Here is an 18,948-nt window from a genome sequence, read left to right on the forward strand (position 1 = left end):
GTGGTGGCTTGGCAAGCTGCAAATCGCAAAGTGGAGCGCTTCATTGCCTGGACATGGCGAGGCACACACCAAATGTTGAAGGGCCACGAACTCGCTTCGAATTTCTAATAATAACCTGCCCGTCGTGTCACCTGATCGGCGAGGACGAAACGGACCACAAGGATTTTTCCCCGTATTCAACGCCATCGTGGGGACTATAATAATACATTACACTTAAAGTGACTTTTCTACTTGCTGCCCGAGTGGTGCATGGCTTGTAGCGAGCATTTTAATTTCTTCGATCGGTTTGATGCTTCGCGTTGGCTCGGACTTGGAATAAAATAGCCCTCTGCGCACTGGATGGCTTGAGTCGATTTTACTTGACTTGAGCTGTCTTGTGTCGCAGGGGGCTTTTTTTACCAGCGATTTTGGAATCGTCTTGGTATCGTGTGAGTCCTGTGCACTTGCCTGTAGGATGGCAGGTACAACGCCATCGTGGGGTGGTCGGGCGGTTCGATGCGTTGGGAGGTGGGATTTTTCCCCTGTAAGGTGGCCACGATCCAAGTACGCCACAGAGTCGGCAATCACAGGATAGAGTGCAATCTGCCACTTTCCATGCCGTTTTCATCTGGACAATTGTATGTGGGGAAGATCGGCTGTCATGGCCCATATTTAAATGTGTTGTGTAGGGAAATGAATGCTCCTTTTTCGCAAATTGCCAAATTATGTCCTGTTTGTTTCACGTTTGGCAGCTTGAGAGCGAAACGCATGGGCGACATACCCCCACGGCCAGTTGCGATCACCCGAGACGAACGCCGACGGCAGCCATTTGTACTTGCCTGGCTCACGCTCCACAGGTACAGCCCGTCGGCGGTAGCGCACCGCCTTCCAGTCATTCCTGGTTCCAGCCTGCATATACGGATGGCGCGTCGCCACCACCACGCATCGGTTGTATGGGGAATTCCCCTCCACCACCGCGAATCTCCGCAGGAAGGGGCGACCGAGACGTCGGTTGCGTTCCCGAGATCGCATCGAATCGAGACAGTGCTGTGCTTGCCGGTGGCATGCAATCAGTTCGCACTGGTTTCTGAACGGACGCGGAGAGTCAGCGCATCGGTCGATGCAGAGGCTCCACCGTGTCTGGTCCAGGTGGCCGCGCCATGCGCATGAGCATGCGCATGGCGCGTGTGTCAGCCGCGCAAGCGTTTTGGGCCGTCGCTCTCGCGCACGACTCCCAGCCAGGCCAGATGTGTGACACTGCCGCTGTCGAGGCGGTTTTGTATCAATCCGCCGCGTGAGCTAACGCCAAGTCCCACCCATGCAAATCCATCTCCCCGCACGCGCGGCTCTCGCTGCTGGCGGATCTTTGACGTGTTCGATGAATGGACGCCACGACCACCAGTCGATCCCGTCGCTGTGGGCTGAATCGAGCTAAGTCGTGGGGGGTCGTTTATGCAGCCGCGCAGCCATGGATGCAGAGCATTACACCTTGCCCATGACAAGTGCAGCCGACTGATCTGTACAAGGGACGAAAGGAGCAAGCCCGCCCCTCCCTCGACCCGCCACCTCTGGACCGAATCATTCCTTCGATGGATGGGATGCGCAATGCATTCGAAGCGAAACCCCAACTCGGTTGGGTCGAGAACGGCCAAAGATTCAACTTTGGGAGCAAAACTCGCGACATAAACGAACGCTCGATCATGTAGAGACGACGGCCATGCCAGGGCAGGCCACACGACAAAGTATTCATGTCGAGAGGCACTGAGGCTCGCCCCGTGTGCAGGACCTTGTCGGTGGCTAGACGTGGCCGTGGGGGTCCTCTTGCGCCATCCATGTCTTGGATAGGCGAAGCTCTCTTGACCCCACGATTCAACTCTTCTCCCTTCCATTCCGTCGCACGTACTTCGTCGAAGTCACATCTTTTGTGCTTTGCAGCAACGAACAGGATCCACAGACGGTGCCAGAGCTCCACAGACGGTGCCAGAGCGCAAGGGAACGACAGTCCTCGTCGAGGCATTCGTTGAATGACGATATCGCGCCATGCGAACGTGGTGCCTTCCAGCGTTCGGCGGCATGCCGCCGTCAGCTCGGCACGTGGAGTGTTCAGATCGCTCTTGCGGAACGATTTCACAAAAGAAGGCATCCCAGCCACCGCCCCCCCCCCGCTTGATAGCGACAAGCCCATGCCCCTTGGTACTGCCCGCAGCGCCACTGGCACGCCGCCGGTGGCCATCCGACATCCTGTGGTGGTGACGTGATTTGATACACTTGGTTGCTTGGGCGGTTACACGGAGCGTCGTCGGGTTGTAATGTCCACTTCTGGAAATGTGACAACAGGGCTGCCACCGCGACAGCAATCGAGGACGTGCCAGCCACGAGACCTTGCAAGCCTTGCAACGTCCTCGCATGTACATACATTACCAGAAGATGCACACGCTTTTTGCGCAGAATCGTCGTCGACTTTCGACGCTGCAACGTGAGGACGGGACGACGTTGGGGCGACTTGGAACGGCACGACGACTGCGAGAGCGAGCAGGGTCTGGCCGTTGGGCGTACCCTGTCAAGTAGAGGCACGATTGCGACCGAGACCAGCATGACGGCACGAACGAGTTGCACCATTGCGATGATGGCACTTTGCGATCTTCTGTGGTTTCATCTGTGGCAACCACTGGAGACGTACCGGGCATGCGTCCAGGGTTGTTGTTTGGAGGCGTTGGTACGCGAGAAAACACGGTACTGTGATCACATTAACAGCAGAAGTTTCGACACTTGCGCTATACAAACTACTTTGTCCACCATTCAAACTGTTGCAGCGTCACCCATGACACCCACGGATCGTGGCACGACCACAAGTGGGGGGTGCCGCCCGCGGGGTTGGCCATGTCGAGGCAAAACCCGTTGTGCGTCGCGTGGCGGAGTTGCTTGGTATTGCCGTCGTACGCCCACTTTTGGTTGCCGTTGTTGGCATCGCATGGCCACAGATGGACGGCGCCGCCATTCCATGGCTGGTACGCGTCCAGGCACAAATCGACTTTGTTGGCCGCGTCCCAAGTCACCACGAGCGGGCCGCGGATCGTCCATTGCGACGCCCAGTCCCAAACCCAGTCGTTGCCCCACCGCGCGTGAAACTCGACGGCTCGGTTCGGCGCAGCCGCCAGGACCTTGTCGTTAGCCTTGTTCACGAACACGACGCCCTTGATTTCCGACGGCGGGCGCGGTTGCTGCGCGCCGTTGAAATCAAATTTCCATGCGCCGTTCGACCACGCCAGCCCAAATGCTTTTTCGAAATCCATGTTTTTGGTCGGGTTGTCGTGGAACATAAAGTAGGCGGGCATGTCGCCGCCATTGCCGGCGGCTGCCCAGTCCCGCATGTCATTGATAAATTGCCGCGCAATGTCGGAGGATGGCACGTGGCCGTTGACGGCACCGCCGCTTGTTGGCCACCCCGTTTCCGTCACGACCACCTTCTTGTACGACCCGAACCGGTTGATGATGTTTTGCCAGCGCACCTTGAGGTCCTCGATCGGTCGCGAACGAGATACGTCGGAGCCGCCGAAGAACGGATGAATATTCACTCCCATCACGTCGCACGCATCCGCGAGGCCAGGGTTGGCGAACCAACTTCCATCCGTTTGGACAGACCCGACGGGGACATTCCACACGCCGGCTTCGCGAAGGAGTTGCTTCATGCGATTGATCTTTTCGATAACAAATCCCGCGCTGATACCGATCAAGAGCTCTTCGTTCCCGACCAAGATCGCCTTGACCGTGCCTGGATACTTTTTCGCGCCGTAGACTGCCGCCGCCATGTCGCCCTCGATGTTGCCGCTTTGAATCCAAATCCCAGCGTAGATCTGGAGCCCTGATTGGGCCGCAACTTCGATGTGGTTGAACGCTCCTTGTGTTTGGAACGTACGGACGGCGCCAAAGCGTTCCTTGATGCGCCGGAAGTGGTCGGGCATGTTGCGTGAGTCGTACGAGTCGTAGCACACACTGACGTCGTTCCCGCCCGCGGACACGGCAATGTCCTTTGCTGAGGCCATCTCCCGCAGCGACGACGAGATCATCAATGCCCCAACGACGGCGCCAACCACGAGCAAACCTGCTGCCAACGCCTGCAGGAGCCGCGTCTTTCGACGGCGGTGGGTTAAGTCTGTGGTGTCCATCGGACCTTTGTACTCGACGTCCGGGGCAATCGTCACGATCGCCGACGACGACGTCACAACGGCGCTTGTGTCATGGGTGGTGTGGAGCTCGGACGGCGGCATCTTTGAAAGTGATGGCGCTGCCGCCCGATCACTTGCCGAAACCATCCACTGGACATATCTTGCCCATCTTCCACCGAGTTGGCCGTGTCGTTGCCACATACCAAGGCGACTGTGACAATTCCCATGAATCGTACATATGGGGAGCATAGTCGACTAAAACGGGCGTTTTCCCCATGCGTTTGATGTTGCATGTCGTATCCACTTGTATTCCTACAAATATATTTACTAGGAATATTCCTTTGGTTCGTTCGACTGGCCAATGTACGCGACGTGCCAATATGTGTGCGGTGCGCGCGTTCCGCGACTGTTCCTGTCGTTGGCGCAATGTCGAAGCGACGACGAAATTCACGGGGAGCGGCCGGACAGGGGCGGGGCTAGATCAAGCAATTACACCCTGCTGGTCATACCGCCAAGGGGCACGTGTGGCTGGAGCGAGGCAGACATCCACGGTCGAGTGCGTGGAACACGTGGGAACGCCTCGGAACTGGCGCTGGAATTTCTCACGCCGCCCTGCGTCGCGGAGACGCACAATCCACGACGGTCCGTTTGTGGCCATTGCGTGCGCGACTGCTTTAAGTCCGTGGTGCTCGTCGTGCCATGCATAAACAAAAAATTCGTAGCAAACTCGAAAGTCGCCCCCTCCGTGCACAGAGCCAACCGTGGAGCGTTGTTTACAATGCCAAGGCAATACCCGCGATGACGCTGATGCGACAATTGCCGCGTCGTTGTATCGTATGCCCAAAGCTGGTTCACGTTTTGGGCATCGCACGGGTACGCATGCACGTTACCACCACTCCACGGCTCGTACGCGTCCAAACACAACTCGACCTCGTCGGAGGTAGACGCCACGACCAACGAACCACGACAGGTCCACCGGGCATAGGAATCGAGTTGGCGCCTCGTCGACGCAATCGGGTCGTACTCGATGGGTCGCTGGCGGTGTTCATGGGGATCGTAAGTCGAGTGGACGACGGCCAACACCACTGCAACCATCGTATGAGGCACCTGGATCGTCGTGATAAACACCCCGGACGTTGTGTTCGCAAGAGGGGGAGAGGGATGGAGTCGCGGGCTCGAGACGGGGACGGCCGCAGGGTTCGCCTCGCCACCGCCAAACTTCCACTCCCCCGACGCCCATGCTAACCCAAACGACCTCTCGAAATCATCCGATTTGCCCAGGTTGTCGTGAAACATAAAGTACGCGGGAAGGTGTCCCCCGTTGCCTTGGCGAACCCACCAGTCGACTTCGTTGGCGTATTTTTCGGCAAGAGCCAAACTCGGGACGTGGTGGGTGAATGGCCGGCCGCTGGTCGGCCATCCCGTCTCGGTAAGCACCAGCGTTGTCGTCGGGTACCGACGTGTCATGGCAGTCCACCGGCGACCAAGGTCCAGCACCGGCTCGGTCCCCGAGTCAGCGGCTCCGCTGAAGAACGGATGAATGTTGACCCCCACGACATCGCACTCGGCCGCCAACGTTGGCGCGTCGAGCCAGTCTCCATCGGTTTGCACACTGCCCACTGGAATCTTCAATCCCGCACTCGCGAGCAGTCCTTTCATCTGGCGAACCCGAGCTACGACGAACTGCTCAGTGACCCTCCCGTCCATCAAGTCTTCGTTGCCGACGAAGATGGCAGCAACGTTCGACGAGTGACGTCGGGCTCCGTCGACAGCAGCTTGCATGTCTGCCTCCACGCTGGTAGAAGCACCTTGGATCCACACACCGGCATAGACTTTTAGTCCCACCATTGCCGCGACGTCGATGTGGTTTTCCACGCCGGCGGTTTGGAACGTGCGGACACCGGCGAACCGCTCCTTGATGCGCTTGAAATGCGACTCGACCTTCCCAGGCACCCATGCTTCATGCGAGTCATAGCTCACACTGAGGGGTCGATCGGCGAGCCCGTCCACGGATTCAGGCGGCGCGTGGAACCGAGCCGCGGTTGTGTCGAATGTGAGGGCGGCATGTGATCGACCCGAGTTCATGGCTACGATCCAAACGAGGCCAGCACTTGCCCCCACGACGACGACGACGACGGCAAGCACCGCGGCACGCCAGCGACGAGGGGTCTCTGGACGATTCTTTACGGCGTGAAGCGTGGAACGCGTCGCGGACAACATGGAAAAAGTCAAAGTGACAATGGAGTTCACGGCCACCGAGTCGGTGGTCCTTGCAGGTTTGCACCTTGACGTCCAACTGCAAAGTGCACGATTGCACCTGTGCGGTTCGGACACTGCAACCGAACGAACGGTCAGGAATGGCTACGCTGAAGCAGAGCACCGGCCGACGACGCTGCATGGACCACTCACGAAGAAGTCACTCATGGACACATGCACGCAGGGTCACGGGTGGTGGCAGCAGCGGCAGTGGCTTGCGGACGGACGTGGTGCACGACCGTGATGGAAGTGGTAACCCAGCTCAACCCACCCGACCTCTCGACGCAGTTTCATGGCGGTCCACCGGTGGATCTTGCAGCGTCTGGTTCTTTGGATGTGTATCAATATGCCAAGAGCACCGTGCATCCAGTCATGCATCACGGAGCGACTTTCGCCGTGGCCTCGACAGCGATTCCAACTCGACGCCCAATCAAACAAAGTTGCAAACGCCGTGGGCAAACTTGATGCCGACGCATGACCCTCGATGGGACCTGCTGCGTTGCTCTATCGCACGGCCACTCTTGAAATCATTTGGGGGGGGCACACACAAGAGCACGAAGCAGCCGTTCTACGTCTAGGGATGCCGCGCCCTTTGTTTGGATATGCGTACCCATTGCGACGTCGACCGTCGCATGGTTCCCTGGATGGAAAAACATCTCTGCCCCAACCCAAACTCCAACGTCGATGAAACTCAACGAAGTTGGAAAACGCCGCGATGGCAGCAATGACATTGGCATTCACGTGGTTCACAAACGCGATGCCAACGACGTCTTGGAGCGGGGCCAAGTCAAATATTCAGGACCCGTTCGACCTTGCCGAACTCGATATGCTCATCCTTGCACGTGGCGTTGCGAAACGAAATAGATGGGGGCACCCGATGCTGTAATAGCCACACTGCGACGTCGTTTGTAAATTGCTGCGCCGTACTGAGGCTCGGGACATGTTCGCGGCAGTTTAGTGCTGCCTTGGGACGACCACCCAGGTGCAGGGAGCACTACCCTCTTTGCCCTAAAACCTCTGCATTGACGCTTTTCACGATCGCATGGTCAAGTTGTCACATGGCTTGGTCCACGACACGGCCGGGCTGCCAAACAACAGGTGAATGCAGCCACCGACGATGGCGCATTCAGCAGTGAGGTCCTGCTGGTGCCAGTCGCCGTCCATCCGAACAGAACCGACGGGAATCGATCCCAAATACGCCTCTCGCGAGAGTTGCTTCATGCACACCTACTCCAGGCCACACCATGGATGTACGTCTTGAAGCGGGTGAAGCCCGACCCTGCGTCCCAAGCTTGCTCGCTTCGTTCTGCTGCCCTCCGACTTGTGCGACATGATTAAGCCTAATGATCCAACCAAGCGAACAGCATTTTTCATCGCCACAAAGCGTGCCATGTGTCGGTGTGCCAAATACTGCCAGGTAACTTTGAATCGCCGATCGTCCTTGCTATGAATTGTGATCTCTGGAGTGCCGGCGACATCCACTGTGCCATCGAAGCTGCGAAGCTCGACAAACCATGTCCTCCATTTCGCGGAGGTGAACAACGATTCTACCGACAAGGAGACCTAAGGACATCAGCAGAGCGCGCATTTGTGGGAAGCCGAGGACAGTGGCGGCGTGGTATCGACAAAGGCGACGCCCGGCGTCCGTCGGTCACTGCTGTTGGAAGGAGACCTCGCCACCGAGTGTGATGGAGGTATCCGACGCCGGGTGAATTGGGGAGGTGCTCCGTGCTTGAATCCGCTGGGTGAATCGAACCGTGATCCATCATTAAGATTAGGAATTGTCCTACAAATCAATTCGCAACAGGCCGGAATTCTTGGGAATTTTGCCTAGATAACCCTGAGCTTCCTACTGCTCTGAGTAGTACTAGTAATCGTGGTTGGTTGATGCCAGGTGGCAGTCGCTGTCAGGTACCAGTCATGCAGCTTCGTTGTTGTGGAAGACTGTTGTAAATGAAGGCGATTTGGGCGACGCTCGTGGTCAATGTCCAGGACGAACTCACGCGCGTCGTCTCCGCCGCATCACGGACTTGCGCTGGAAGTTCGATGAAGTGGCAGTATATCGATCTTTAGTCATTCTGGAACACAAACCTGGGCCCTCAACAGGGCAGTAATTTGATAGACCAACACTGTTCTCAATTTAACGCGCATCTTGGGCCGCGTGTATAAAACGAACTCATGGCAACCACGGTGATTGGCCAACAAATCCCCGGGTTCCGCCAATCAAAACCGTGGAACCCCCCTCTGTTTCCACCGTGTGTGGTCAAGTTCAGTGGTGTTCATCGGCCAGAGCTCGTCACAGGTCAACATGCTCTCTGCGCTTCGAAGTGCCGGCGCCCGCCGGGCCCGCTCTACCGCGACGTTACAGCGCGCCTTGAGCTCGAAGGCATCTGCCGACGACAAGCGCTACAGACCGGTGAATGAAGTGCCCGAAACAGTACTGCAGAATGCGCATTCGGACAAGGTGTTTTCGCCGGGCTTTTCGATCAAGGGGCAAAACACCGAGGGTCGCGCCGCGTACTTGGATGTCCAAGCGACGTCCCCTCTGGACCCTCGCGTTTTGGACAAGATGATGCCACATTTGACGCACAGCTACGGCAACCCGCACTCGCGCACGCATAGCTACGGGTGGGATGCGGACAAGGCAGTCGAACACGCGCGTGGTCAAGTCGCGGATCTGATCGGCGCTGACGCCAAGGAAATCATGTTCACGTCTGGCGCGACTGAATCGAACAACACGATTATCAAAGGCATCGGTCGCTTTTACAAGTCCAAGAAGAAGCACGTCATCACAACTCAAATTGAACACAAGTGCGTCCTAGACTCGTGTCGCGCGTTGGAAGGCGAAGGCTTTGAGGTACATGGTGTGTCATGGTGCTCTTCGTTGCTCATGTTGAGTTCTTGTCTAGGTGACCTACCTCCCCGTACAAACGAACGGCCTGATCGACATTGATGCATTCAAGGCTGCTATCCGTCCCGACACAGTGCTGGCGTCGGTGATTGCCGTGAACAACGAGATTGGCGTGCTGCAGCCGCTTGCGGAACTCGGCCGCATTTGCCGCGAACACAAGGTGTTCTTCCACACGGATGCCGCCCAAATGGCGGGGAAGCTGCCCATCGACGTGGACGCGATGAATATTGACGCTATGTCGATCTCCGGTCACAAGGTTTACGGCCCCAAGGGTATCGGCGCCATGTACATTCGCCGCCGCCCTCGCGTTCGCTTGGAACCGATCTTGTCGGGTGGTGGTCAAGAACGTGGGCTGCGTAGTGGCACGTTGCCGCACCCGCTCTGCGTTGGCCTTGGTGAAGCGTGCGCGTTGGCGCAACGTGAAATGGAGAACGATCACAAATGGGTCCAGCATCTTGCGGAACGGCTGCAGAAGGGCATTCATGACGCGATTCCGCATGTCATTTTGAACGGCGACAAGGAACAACGGTACTGGGGAAATGTCAACTTAAGCTTTGCGTACGTTGAAGGCGAGAGTTTGCTAATGGCGCTCAAGGACATCGCTGTGTCGAGTGGCAGTGCGTGCACGAGTGCGTCGCTCGAGCCGTCGTACGTGCTTCGTGCGATTGGCGTCGGCGAAGATTTGGCGCACACGTCGATTCGTTTTGGATTGGGCCGCTTCACGACCGAAGAAGAAGTGGATTTTGCCATCGCTCTCTGCGTCAAGCACGTTGGCCGGCTGCGTGAGATGAGCCCGCTGTGGGAAATGGTGCAGGAAGGCATCGACCCCAGCACCATTCAGTGGACACAGGACGCGCATCATTGACGGGTCTTCCCAGGAATCTCCGCAAGCTTTGCGATTAATTTTGACCAATCAAATGCGTGTTTACGTTTTGTCTGCTAATGAGCGATTGAGCTCACTATTTTAATATTACTTCGAAGAATGTATAGAGTTTCGTCCATATATTTGAACGTGATTTTGTCGCACGTTTTTCAATTGCTGAAACCACGATGTTGCTACGTGCAAACCGAAGGACGCGCATGAAGAACTTGGCGAAGCGCAGGAAACGGCGACTATACGCGCAACTCCAGGCACAGCTCGAGGAGGATGTGGCTCCTGAGGAAGTTGAACGTATCGCGATGGAAGCAGAAGAGGCGCGGCAAGTGTGCCACGAAACGTGGCTTCGAGCGACAGCTGCAGCGGATGCAAAGTTCAAGAAGAAACAACGAATCTTGGAAGAACGAAGACTTCTCATGGACGACATCAAACAGCAAATGGAACAAGAATCGTTGGAAAAGGAGATGCAGGAGAAGGAGGAGCGAGAGGCCATGGCCCTTGCGAGAGAATCCAAACGACAGGCAAAGTCGGCTCATCCCAAGCACCCTCAGAGGACGGTCTGACTCACGATGTTCATAAATGTTATAGATGGAACTCAAAGCCTGGGCAGAAAACATTCAGAACCTGTCGGACGAGCAGGTAACGCAGCGCGACTGTGATCTCCAGCAAATCTTGCCTTCAAATCCGCCTGCATATCCTTGATTACCTTCTGGTGATAGAAAAAGAGCATCTTGTGCAGCTTTCACACTCGAACTGGCGTGTGCCGATTTGGCGATCTATGCAGTCGCGTTCATGCTCCACCACCCACAAGCGGTCGCTTCGTTCTGTTTCCAGTATGTCCGTGCCCTCTGGGCAACTCCGAAGTGAACTCAACTTCGCAGGGCATGCACACCATAGGCGTCAAGTCGCACCAGGACGGTGATGACCACCTCGAGGTAGGAATATTCCCACTCTCACATTTCTTTAGCTTCGTCATTCTTGCGTGCAGTTAGACGAACTGGAAATGCGGCGGGCGTACCGAGCGTTCTTCCTGGACGCAATTCAGGAGTTTCTCAAGCTCGGCCACGTCGTGCAACTTCATGTTCGGTGTTCATCGTGCTCTACCAGCAATTGACTGCAACCCAATAGACTTGCTGTAACATAGCGCCACACCTGCGAGGGAATGTCTATGTCGAATACCAGACGGCGGAGATGGCTGCAGCTGCCCAAGCTGCGCTGCGTGGCCGTTGGTACGCTGGGAAACAGGTAAACCCACGACGTAGTGTATGATCGAAGGAACAGTCGCGTGTTGTTGGCGGATGGAGCAACCAGTGATGGCTTCTTGGCGTAGCTGCTGTCAGAAATCACCCACATCAAGAGTTGGGCCGACGCGATATGTGGTCTGTTTGTGCGGCAGCGATGCGTGCGTGGTGGGGATTGTAACTTTCTGCACCCCTTTGCAAACCCCGTCGAAGTGGACCCACCACCGTTGCGATATCGATCTCCATCAGGTTTGACAGCGTCGATCTGCCGACTTCGAACAGGAACTTCATCATAGTTGTAGTGAATTCTACACAATTTCGAGAAGGTCAAGCCGCAGAGCGTCATTCGAAATCGAATGACGACAAGAAATCGCAAAAACGCCATCGGCGGGGGAATATCGACTCTGAGGAAGAAGAGGGACGCCATCATCGTCGGCGCCGCGACGAAAGGCCAGACAAGTCGAAGCGACGGCGGCGATCACGATCGTCTGATCACAGCGACTCGAAGCGAGGCGTGGCACATTCCAGCCGACGGAGTCACCGCGACCACGACCCGCCCAGCACCCGAAGAAGATCCCGATGTCTCGACCGCTAGGACTTGTTACACTTTTGAACAATTCAGCTGGGTTGCCATGTATGTCAAGATGGCGATGGCGCCGGGCTTCGATACCGCCTTGTTTAATTCCGAGCAATGGGGGGAGTGAATACACCGGGGGCAACCGTCGACACAATCGCATTGATCCAAAATGCTCTTGGCGCACGCGACTATCTACGCACAAGGTGGTCCCCCAACTGTATCAGACAACAGGCAGTCCCATCCAAGGAGGACGGTTGGAGTTGGTCACCTCTGGAAAGAGTGACGCCACCCTTTGTACGATCCCGATGCCGCCTTGGCACGTCTCGTACACAATGACACGGAACGGTCTAGTAGTCACGACGGATGGAGGCTTGAAAAGCGGAACGATGTCCATACCGGATGCGCTTTTCCAACGGGCTCACGTGCTCCGTCGCGAGGTCTTTGCTGTCGACTAGCATAAAGTGTGGGTTCACGGCAAGGATCAAATGGTTCACGCCATGCAAAGCATCCCGTGTCGGATGGCGCTCGGAGTCTGCAAGTGGCTCGCCAACGTTTCCGACATGGACCGGGATGTCCATCCACACGGCATGTCCTTCGGACTCCATGGGCGGGAGTGAAAAATCCGTCCGATGCAGGATGCGTTGAGTCCGCTTCTCCAGCGCGTAGCACCCCACGACGTGCGTCGTCGAGTGCGCGATACCCAAGTGCACCTGCGACGAATACGCCAGCGACGGTAAGAACGTTGTCATGACGTCGACGTCCGTGAAGTCGCGGCACGTCGTGTAGTACTTGAGGCGAGTCGCGCATGGCTTTGCAAGAATGATCTTGGCGTCTGTGTCGACTTTTGTGATCAAGTACTCGCGTCCCTACCGCGCCGACAAATCCACATTACTCAAATTGGAAGATCAAGCGAGTCAGCAAAGTAGCGCATGAAGCGGACTTGGTGGAGGTACGCGGCCGCAGGGTATGCTTGAAAGAATACGCGGTGGCCAGGAATGGTGTCGATCACTTTGTTGTCGTCGTCCACATCGACAACCTTCGCAGCGATCGTCGAGTTTAGACCAAGCGAGGGAGGTTGAAGGTGCAAGTACGAACGTTGTAGCCGTCCTGGGCAATATCGCGAATCGTAATATCCTTGACGCTCATAGACGCCGGGACGCGAAACCCATCTCCGCTCACCATCAAGGTTCCCTTGGCCACCATGGTCGCCACGAGATCGTCGACGTCGTTTGGAAACATGACCCTACCCATCCATGCAATCAACGAGGTCAGTTCAAGTCGAGAACACCCCGATAAACATCCACACGTTCCCATGCACTTGCCTGTCGATGGCGTTTGTGCCACACCGCTGGGACAGCAAATCAAGCTCCAACGACGCACACAGGAGATGCTGCTGGACGACCTGGGAGTTGTTCGGGTCCAACACGACGGCTTCCGGGAGTTTGTGGAACATGGCAGAGCCCAACGAGGTGTTGTACGCATCCAGTGGCGAGTCGAAGCATACAATCACTGCCATCGAGTCCTAAACGGTGTGCACCATGAAAAGTCCAGGAGGGTGACAATAACGAGGTGTCGCACGCACTTTGCCGCTGCGGCCGGCACGACCTGCTTGTTGCCACATGGACGCGATGGAAGGCGGGAAGCCAAGATGCAACGTGCATTCCAGGGACCCGATGTCGATGCCGAGCTCCAACGCATTCGTGGCGACGACCCCCAGCAATTCCTGCCGAAATAGCTGCGTCTCAATCGCGCGACGGCTCTCCACCGAGTACCCGCCACGATACCCCTTGACACGCGCGACGAGATGGCCTAGCTTTTGGCTGCGCAAAATGCTGTGCGTGTAGTCCAGGATCAACTCGGTTAGCTTGCGGCCCTGTGCTCCACACGTTAGACGAAACGGTTATGTCGCATGTATGTCGCATGTACGAACCCTGCAAAACGCAATCGTGTGGACCTTGGCGGCCACGAGGGTCGCTAGAATTTGAGCAGATTGAAATATAGTGCTTCCTGTCATGTCTTGGTTGTTCTGGTTCAGGTCCAGCGACGTCGTTGGGGGTGGTTTCGGCCTCCACACAACGAAATACTTGGCGCCACATGGACTTCCATCTTGTTCAGGTTCCAGGACCGCCACACCACGAGAACACACTTGGACTGCGCTTGGGTTGTCCGCCGTTGAGCACAACGACTGTTGAGGCACGAGCCATCCAAAATGTTCCCGAGGGTTTTGAATTGACGCCGAGCAGCACACGACCTGGGGGTTGGAGCCATAGAGGTAGCACAGGCGGAAGAGGCGCCGCAGGACGTTGGCGACGTGCGACCCAAAAATGCCGCGATACATGTGGGCTTCGTCAACCACGATATATCTAGGCGTCCGAATCCACGTGAGTGGAATGTAATGCAGGGCATCGTTTCTACTTCAGTCGAGACAGCACCGTCCTCCACACCTTGTGCTGCGGCAAGATCGACACGTGCAGCATGTCGGGGTTGGTGAGAATCACTCGCGCCGAAGACCGAACACTGGAACGCGCCGCCATGGCTGTGTCACCATCCTACTCTTCCATTAGAAACGGGTCGCTGACGGCGTCAAAACTTACATAAGTGGCACAGATGGACGGATCCAGGCCGTTGCATCGACCTAGAAAGGATCGAAATGATTGAACTTGGTCCTGAGCCAGCGCCTACATGTCCCTCATCATGACAGATGAAGAAAATGGAGGACCGCTAACGCCTGAGCGTTGAACACCGAGTTATTGCTGGCCGCGGCTTACTTTGGTTGGAAAGAGGAACAACGACGTGGCTTGTGACGTCACCAATGAGTGCGCGACGGGGATTGAGTACACCATGGACTTGCCACTCGAAGTGGACGTTGAAATGACGACATGTTGGCCCTCTAAGAGGGCGGCGATTGCGTCCGATTGATGCGAGTACAGCTTGTCGACGAGGACTGCCTGGCGGACGGCGTCGCACACGCCGAGGTCACTGAGTTGTCGATGACCAAATCGAGCAGGTCGCGTGGGGATTGTTTCGATATGGACCACTTGGCCGTCATAGTAGCTTGTTTGCATGAGCGTGTTCAGATATGGTATCGCGCTGGTTTGGAACGGAATCGATGGAGACGAAGGGTCAGCTGATTTGGAACGTTTGTTGCCTATGGGGGCTTCGAATTCAGGCACGTTGGTCAAGTCCAAGGAGGTGGTTTGCAGTGCTCGTTGAAACAGAAGCATTCGCTTCGTGCTAGCTCGTTTGCTGGGTTGCGGCACGTCTGGAAACTGCACCAGCTCGATGGTTTCGTGGGGATCGCGTGAGGCTGGGTTGAATTCGTCTGTCGTTGCGACGGATGAGAGAGGCCTACGTTTCCCAAGACGCTGTGAATAATACCTTGTTGGACAACTTTGTCTCGTGGCTGCGCATTCAATTCCACCACCCCAATTGACACCATTTGTCGAACATGGGTTGCCGTGAGGTTCGCGGGGTTTCCCGACATGTGGGTTGCAAGGCTTACGATGGTGTTCAGGGACGGAATGGCTTTTTTCGCAACGAGAAAGCAATAGCAGGTATCCAGCAGTTGAAATCGCTGGCACCATGGCGCTGTAGCCTCCGCTTTCGCTGTCGACGGCGTGTCCGTTGATGGCGATGGCGCGCATTTCTTGCGCTTGGACATGGTTTTGAACTTGGCGCAAAAAGTGATCCGACCCTTTGAAATTCGATATGGAATTCGAAAACCTTTTATATCAGATACGTAGTTTCTATAAACTTCGACATGTGATTCGAAGTTCGAAGGTACAAGTGCCGTTGTGTCGTTTCAGAGGTGCCTTTGGAGTGTCGGTTGAGTTGGCGAAACGCAGTGATGGAGGTGGAGCGGTCAACGATCCCTGGGCTGAGCTTTCCGACGGACCTCCTCTTCAACCTAGATGCCGTGCGCAAGCAATGCACGGCCGACCTCGCCACGCACAACGCATGCTTGACCATGTTGAAGGGCCGCTTGCAGCTCGAACAATACTACGCGGCGGAGCTCAGTCGGCTCGCCGACCAGTTTAGAATCGAAGACGACATCGAGTGCAGTGACAGGAACGACGGCGGCGCCTCAAAGAGCGAGGACGCACGTGGCGAAGACGACCGACCCGGACGATCGAGCAGTCTCAAGGAAGCCCTGCGCGGCCTCAAGGCGCAGTACACCAACACCAGTGTACAGCACAAAGCCCTAGCAACCAACCTCGAAGAAGACGTGTATCGCCCGATGCATACTTTATACAAGTACTTGGCCAAGAAGGAGTCCAAACTGACAGTGTGCACGACCCGCGTCCGCAAACAAACCAAGGCGTTCGAAGACCTCTATAGACGGCAGCACTCCAAGTTTGAGAAACAGTTCAAAGACGCCACGACGACGTATGCCCAAGCGATGGAAATTGGCATTGCCGGGGAAATCATACATAACCAGTACCTGGCCTCTCCTGTGCATCATCGCCAACAGCAGCAACAACAACAACAACAGCAACAGGCTCGTCCCCCCGCAGAATACCTGCAGCCTGTACCAAATGACCACAGCCCCCAACACTCGCCCGACACCGTCAAAGTTACTTCCCCCGCGAAGTCACCCCATTCCTCACACATCACCGCGTCGGAGGGCGGCCGTCCCCGAAGCAACTCCATGTCCCGAGCGTCGCTGGACGGGACCAAGCTGGTCAATTGGCTCCTTCCAAGCGGCCAGCAAAAGAAGGAAAACTTGCTCTTGACCTCAGTGAAAGCTATTGAGGTGGGTGCGTTTCGATTCACCGTACGAAAATCGAAGTCCATTTCCGTAGAATGCCGAGGTGGCGCGCCACGAGTGCCGCGCCGCGTGGAACGGGTTCGAAGATGCACGCGTGGCGTTGTTTCGATCGATTCAATCCATCTTGAACGACTACCAAGTACGTTGCTGAGCCATCCGATCGATCGATGGCAATCCCTTGTGCCGATGTGCCGTAGCACTTGGCGGAATACAGCATCTCGAATCTCACGTCGAGCCTTCGCAAGCACGTTATCTTTGAATCGTCGGCGCTAGCCAACTCGCAGGTGACGATGAACACGTAATGCGACGGCAATGTTTAGATTGGTGACGCCCCCTGTAGTACGACTGGCAAATGCTAGCAAGCGTCATGGAGGCGGTCGACGCAGAAGGCGACATCCGGGCGTTCATCCTGGCCCACCAACGCATGGTGCTGCCAACCATGACCGTGAACGACCTCTGCCGCGCTGACACGCTTCCATTGCCGCCGCCAGCGACGTCCTTGGCGATGACCGACATCAAGGCGCGAAAGTGCCCCGTCGACGCGGTCGGGAATGGCCACACTGTGTACGGCTGGCTCGCGACTCGCTCCGACATGGTGCAGGATAACTTGAGTGAAGCGCCGGTTGTAATGTCCACGATCATGGCCAAGGCACTCATGGCAGCATTCCAGATTGAACAGCCCCGAGCCGCTGCTGCTTCTGCCGACGACATCAAGCACCCCGAAGTGCCAGGAATCGATACATGCCCATTCCATCCGAAGCACCTGGATGCACCCGTTCCACCAGCAGATCGACCTGAATCAATTGAACTCGACAACGAATGCTGCGTGGACCAGTGCTAGCCAAGTTAACAGTGTCGGATGCATGTATTTCAATGCATCTTGCTTGCCCAACAAGCCCAGCATGTTGGACGAGGTAGTTGCGGCGGGAAGAGCCCAAAGCACGCGAAATTTCGTTGCGATGGCTCGGTGAAGTGAGTTGGCCACCGCACAACGAACTGTGGGTTGAGTGGCTCTCGCTCGAGAGGTTGACGTGATATGTGCATGCCGTGTTTAGGTGGATTCTGGTGCACTTTTGACATGAGTGCGCGGATTGAATCAGGAGCATTGGGGTGTGTGGCATCAACATGGACGGTCTCTCTAATTTACACTCTTCAAAGGGTCTTTTAACGGTGTCGCGGAATCGTGCTGAGTTGTCCAGACGACCCCATTCGGCTGCAAGCCAAAGTTGCCATCCGCAATCGTGGGGGGCAGCTCGTAGGATGCCACGGGACGCAACCGTGATTGTGGAAGGAACTGTCGACCGGGATCCCCAATCAACACGTTCACACCTTGACCAGCCAACGCTCGCAGCCACTGGATGACGTTCGACGCCAGTGGCTCTTCGTAGCACACGTCGCCGGCGAGCACGACCCAGTCAGACGGCACCGGGTCATGAGGCACGGACGCATGGTGGCGCATCGTGGCGTGAATAGAAGTCAGAGTTGACCCGACAAGGTTGCCGTCATGAACGTTGAACGAGGAGGTGAAGGCAGATGGCGAAAGGTTTGCAGCGGCGTTGATCAACGAAGCAGAACATGCCCAGGGGTCGATGTCGTTGGCGATGCAGGAAGCAGCTCCAACTTGCAACGCCACGATCGACGCAATGCCGCATCCGGCCGCAAAGTCTAGAACGAGCTTGTCGCGAACGACTTCTCGGTTAGACAGGATGTACCGACAGATCGCGTAGCTTCCCGGCCAGCAAAACCCCCAGAACGGATCAGGAAATGGAGCTATTTGTACTGCTTCCTCGACAGACGCAGAGTAGAGCGGAGACTTTGGCGTGATGAGTTGCAGGCGGAGGAAGCCGAGGTGGTCACAGTCCAGCTGGGTCATGTCCGAGTGTTTTGTGATGCCATCGACATAGTGTGGGGCAAGGAAGATAGAGTTTCCGACATCACGGTTTGGTTGACCTTCGTCGGCAATTTGCTGGCCCATCATGCTGCTTGAATGTGCTCGAACAAGGCGCCATGATGCTGTCGCGCGGTTGATTCTTCCACGCACAATTGACAGCATTTGACAAGATGCTACATAAAGTTTCAAGATGATACTATAAGAAATTAGAGGTAGTCGGTTAGGGCGGGTATGTTTATTCATTGGGCACGATACTTTTATGATAAATCTCCTGCACAGCTA

At 56.2% G+C, this 18,948-nt stretch overlaps 7 protein-coding genes across 15 annotated transcripts; 3 read left to right on the forward strand and 4 right to left on the reverse strand.

The window, feature by feature from the left end:
- Nucleotides 1-2,656: 2,656 nt before the first annotated feature.
- Nucleotides 2,657-4,295, reverse strand: H310_00646 (hypothetical protein). Its single transcript, XM_008863495.1, has one exon. It carries the CDS (start codon nt 4,290-4,292, stop codon nt 2,763-2,765), a length of 1,530 nt encoding a protein of 509 aa, XP_008861717.1. The 5' UTR covers nt 4,293-4,295; the 3' UTR covers nt 2,657-2,762.
- Nucleotides 4,296-4,634: 339 nt separating this feature from the next.
- On the reverse strand, nt 4,635-6,230 carry H310_00647 (hypothetical protein; the record flags this gene model as incomplete). The annotated part of the gene is made up of 1 exon (XM_008863496.1): nt 4,635-6,230. One exon carries the CDS (start codon nt 6,228-6,230, stop codon nt 4,635-4,637), a length of 1,596 nt encoding a protein of 531 aa, XP_008861718.1.
- A 2,433-nt stretch (nt 6,231-8,663) lies between these two features.
- H310_00648 (cysteine desulfurase, mitochondrial) lies at nt 8,664-10,293 on the forward strand. The gene is made up of 2 exons (XM_008863497.1): nt 8,664-9,258; nt 9,311-10,293. The coding sequence occupies exons 1-2, from the start codon at nt 8,710-8,712 to the stop codon at nt 10,175-10,177; spliced, it is 1,416 nt and encodes a 471-aa protein (XP_008861719.1). The 5' UTR covers nt 8,664-8,709; the 3' UTR covers nt 10,178-10,293.
- A 60-nt stretch (nt 10,294-10,353) lies between these two features.
- Nucleotides 10,354-12,157, forward strand: H310_00649 (hypothetical protein). 7 transcript variants are annotated; one of them, XM_008863503.1, is made up of 8 exons: nt 10,358-10,710; nt 10,778-10,828; nt 10,909-11,022; nt 11,071-11,124; nt 11,178-11,270; nt 11,318-11,434; nt 11,520-11,679; nt 11,733-12,157. In XM_008863503.1, the coding sequence occupies exons 1-8, from the start codon at nt 10,363-10,365 to the stop codon at nt 12,023-12,025; spliced, it is 1,230 nt and encodes a 409-aa protein (XP_008861725.1). In that variant the 5' UTR covers nt 10,358-10,362; the 3' UTR covers nt 12,026-12,157. The 7 variants fall into 7 exon arrangements, with proteins under 7 accessions (XP_008861723.1, XP_008861724.1, XP_008861725.1 ...); XM_008863501.1 differs by having other exon boundaries at nt 10,354-10,710; nt 11,178-11,434; XM_008863498.1 differs by having other exon boundaries at nt 10,909-11,124.
- Nucleotides 12,013-15,678, reverse strand: H310_00650. 2 transcript variants are annotated; one of them, XM_008863505.1, is made up of 12 exons: nt 15,386-15,678; nt 14,776-15,329; nt 14,602-14,685; nt 14,423-14,556; nt 13,938-14,370; nt 13,590-13,880; nt 13,330-13,529; nt 13,103-13,250; nt 12,948-13,043; nt 12,404-12,873; nt 12,276-12,354; nt 12,013-12,199 (listed from the first exon to the last, which is right to left on the reverse strand). In XM_008863505.1, the coding sequence occupies exons 1-12, from the start codon at nt 15,666-15,668 to the stop codon at nt 12,032-12,034; spliced, it is 2,940 nt and encodes a 979-aa protein (XP_008861727.1). In that variant the 5' UTR covers nt 15,669-15,678; the 3' UTR covers nt 12,013-12,031. The 2 variants fall into 2 exon arrangements, with proteins under 2 accessions (XP_008861727.1, XP_008861728.1); XM_008863506.1 differs by having other exon boundaries at nt 12,404-13,043.
- A 142-nt stretch (nt 15,679-15,820) lies between these two features.
- H310_00651 lies at nt 15,821-17,687 on the forward strand. 2 transcript variants are annotated; one of them, XM_008863508.1, is made up of 5 exons: nt 15,821-16,760; nt 16,810-16,914; nt 16,973-17,059; nt 17,116-17,397; nt 17,446-17,687. In XM_008863508.1, exons 1-5 carry the CDS (start codon nt 15,855-15,857, stop codon nt 17,614-17,616), a joined length of 1,551 nt encoding a protein of 516 aa, XP_008861730.1. In that variant the 5' UTR covers nt 15,821-15,854; the 3' UTR covers nt 17,617-17,687. The 2 variants fall into 2 exon arrangements, with proteins under 2 accessions (XP_008861730.1, XP_008861729.1); XM_008863507.1 differs by having other exon boundaries at nt 17,116-17,687.
- A 114-nt stretch (nt 17,688-17,801) lies between these two features.
- On the reverse strand, nt 17,802-18,824 carry H310_00652 (hypothetical protein). The gene has a single exon (XM_008863509.1). It carries the CDS (start codon nt 18,751-18,753, stop codon nt 17,914-17,916), a length of 840 nt encoding a protein of 279 aa, XP_008861731.1. The 5' UTR covers nt 18,754-18,824; the 3' UTR covers nt 17,802-17,913.
- Nucleotides 18,825-18,948: the final 124 nt, after the last annotated feature.

This window comes from Aphanomyces invadans (assembly GCF_000520115.1).
Source record: "Aphanomyces invadans strain NJM9701 unplaced genomic scaffold supercont1.1, whole genome shotgun sequence".
NCBI classification, from domain to species: Eukaryota; Oomycota; class Saprolegniomycetes; order Saprolegniales; family Verrucalvaceae; genus Aphanomyces; species Aphanomyces invadans.

Excerpts from the sequence above, each read along its gene's own strand:
- H310_00646 (XM_008863495.1), bottom strand. The coding sequence starts at position 4,292 with ATGGTTTCGGCAAGTGATCGGGCGGCAGCGCCATCACTTTCAAAGATG.
- H310_00648 (XM_008863497.1), top strand. The coding sequence starts at position 8,710 with ATGCTCTCTGCGCTTCGAAGTGCCGGCGCCCGCCGGGCCCGCTCTACC. Across the intron at positions 9,259-9,310 it reads TGGAAGGCGAAGGCTTTGAG|GTGACCTACCTCCCCGTACA; the intron begins GTACATGGTGTG and ends GTTCTTGTCTAG.
- H310_00649 (XM_008863498.1), top strand. The coding sequence starts at position 10,363 with ATGTTGCTACGTGCAAACCGAAGGACGCGCATGAAGAACTTGGCGAAG. Across the intron at positions 10,711-10,777 it reads CGAGAGAATCCAAACGACAG|ATGGAACTCAAAGCCTGGGC; the intron begins GCAAAGTCGGCT and ends TAAATGTTATAG. Across the intron at positions 11,271-11,317 it reads GCCACGTCGTGCAACTTCAT|ACTTGCTGTAACATAGCGCC; the intron begins GTTCGGTGTTCA and ends GCAACCCAATAG.
- H310_00650 (XM_008863505.1), bottom strand. The coding sequence starts at position 15,668 with ATGTCCAAGCGCAAGAAATGCGCGCCATCGCCATCAACGGACACGCCG. Across the intron at positions 13,530-13,589 it reads GTGCCGGCCGCAGCGGCAAA|GACTCGATGGCAGTGATTGT; the intron begins GTGCGTGCGACA and ends CACACCGTTTAG. Across the intron at positions 12,874-12,947 it reads CGGCCGCGTACCTCCACCAA|GGACGCGAGTACTTGATCAC; the intron begins GTCCGCTTCATG and ends TCGGCGCGGTAG.
- H310_00651 (XM_008863507.1), top strand. The coding sequence starts at position 15,855 with ATGGAGGTGGAGCGGTCAACGATCCCTGGGCTGAGCTTTCCGACGGAC. Across the intron at positions 16,761-16,809 it reads CCTCAGTGAAAGCTATTGAG|AATGCCGAGGTGGCGCGCCA; the intron begins GTGGGTGCGTTT and ends CCATTTCCGTAG. Across the intron at positions 16,915-16,972 it reads CCATCTTGAACGACTACCAA|CACTTGGCGGAATACAGCAT; the intron begins GTACGTTGCTGA and ends GATGTGCCGTAG.
- H310_00652 (XM_008863509.1), bottom strand. The coding sequence starts at position 18,753 with ATGATGGGCCAGCAAATTGCCGACGAAGGTCAACCAAACCGTGATGTC.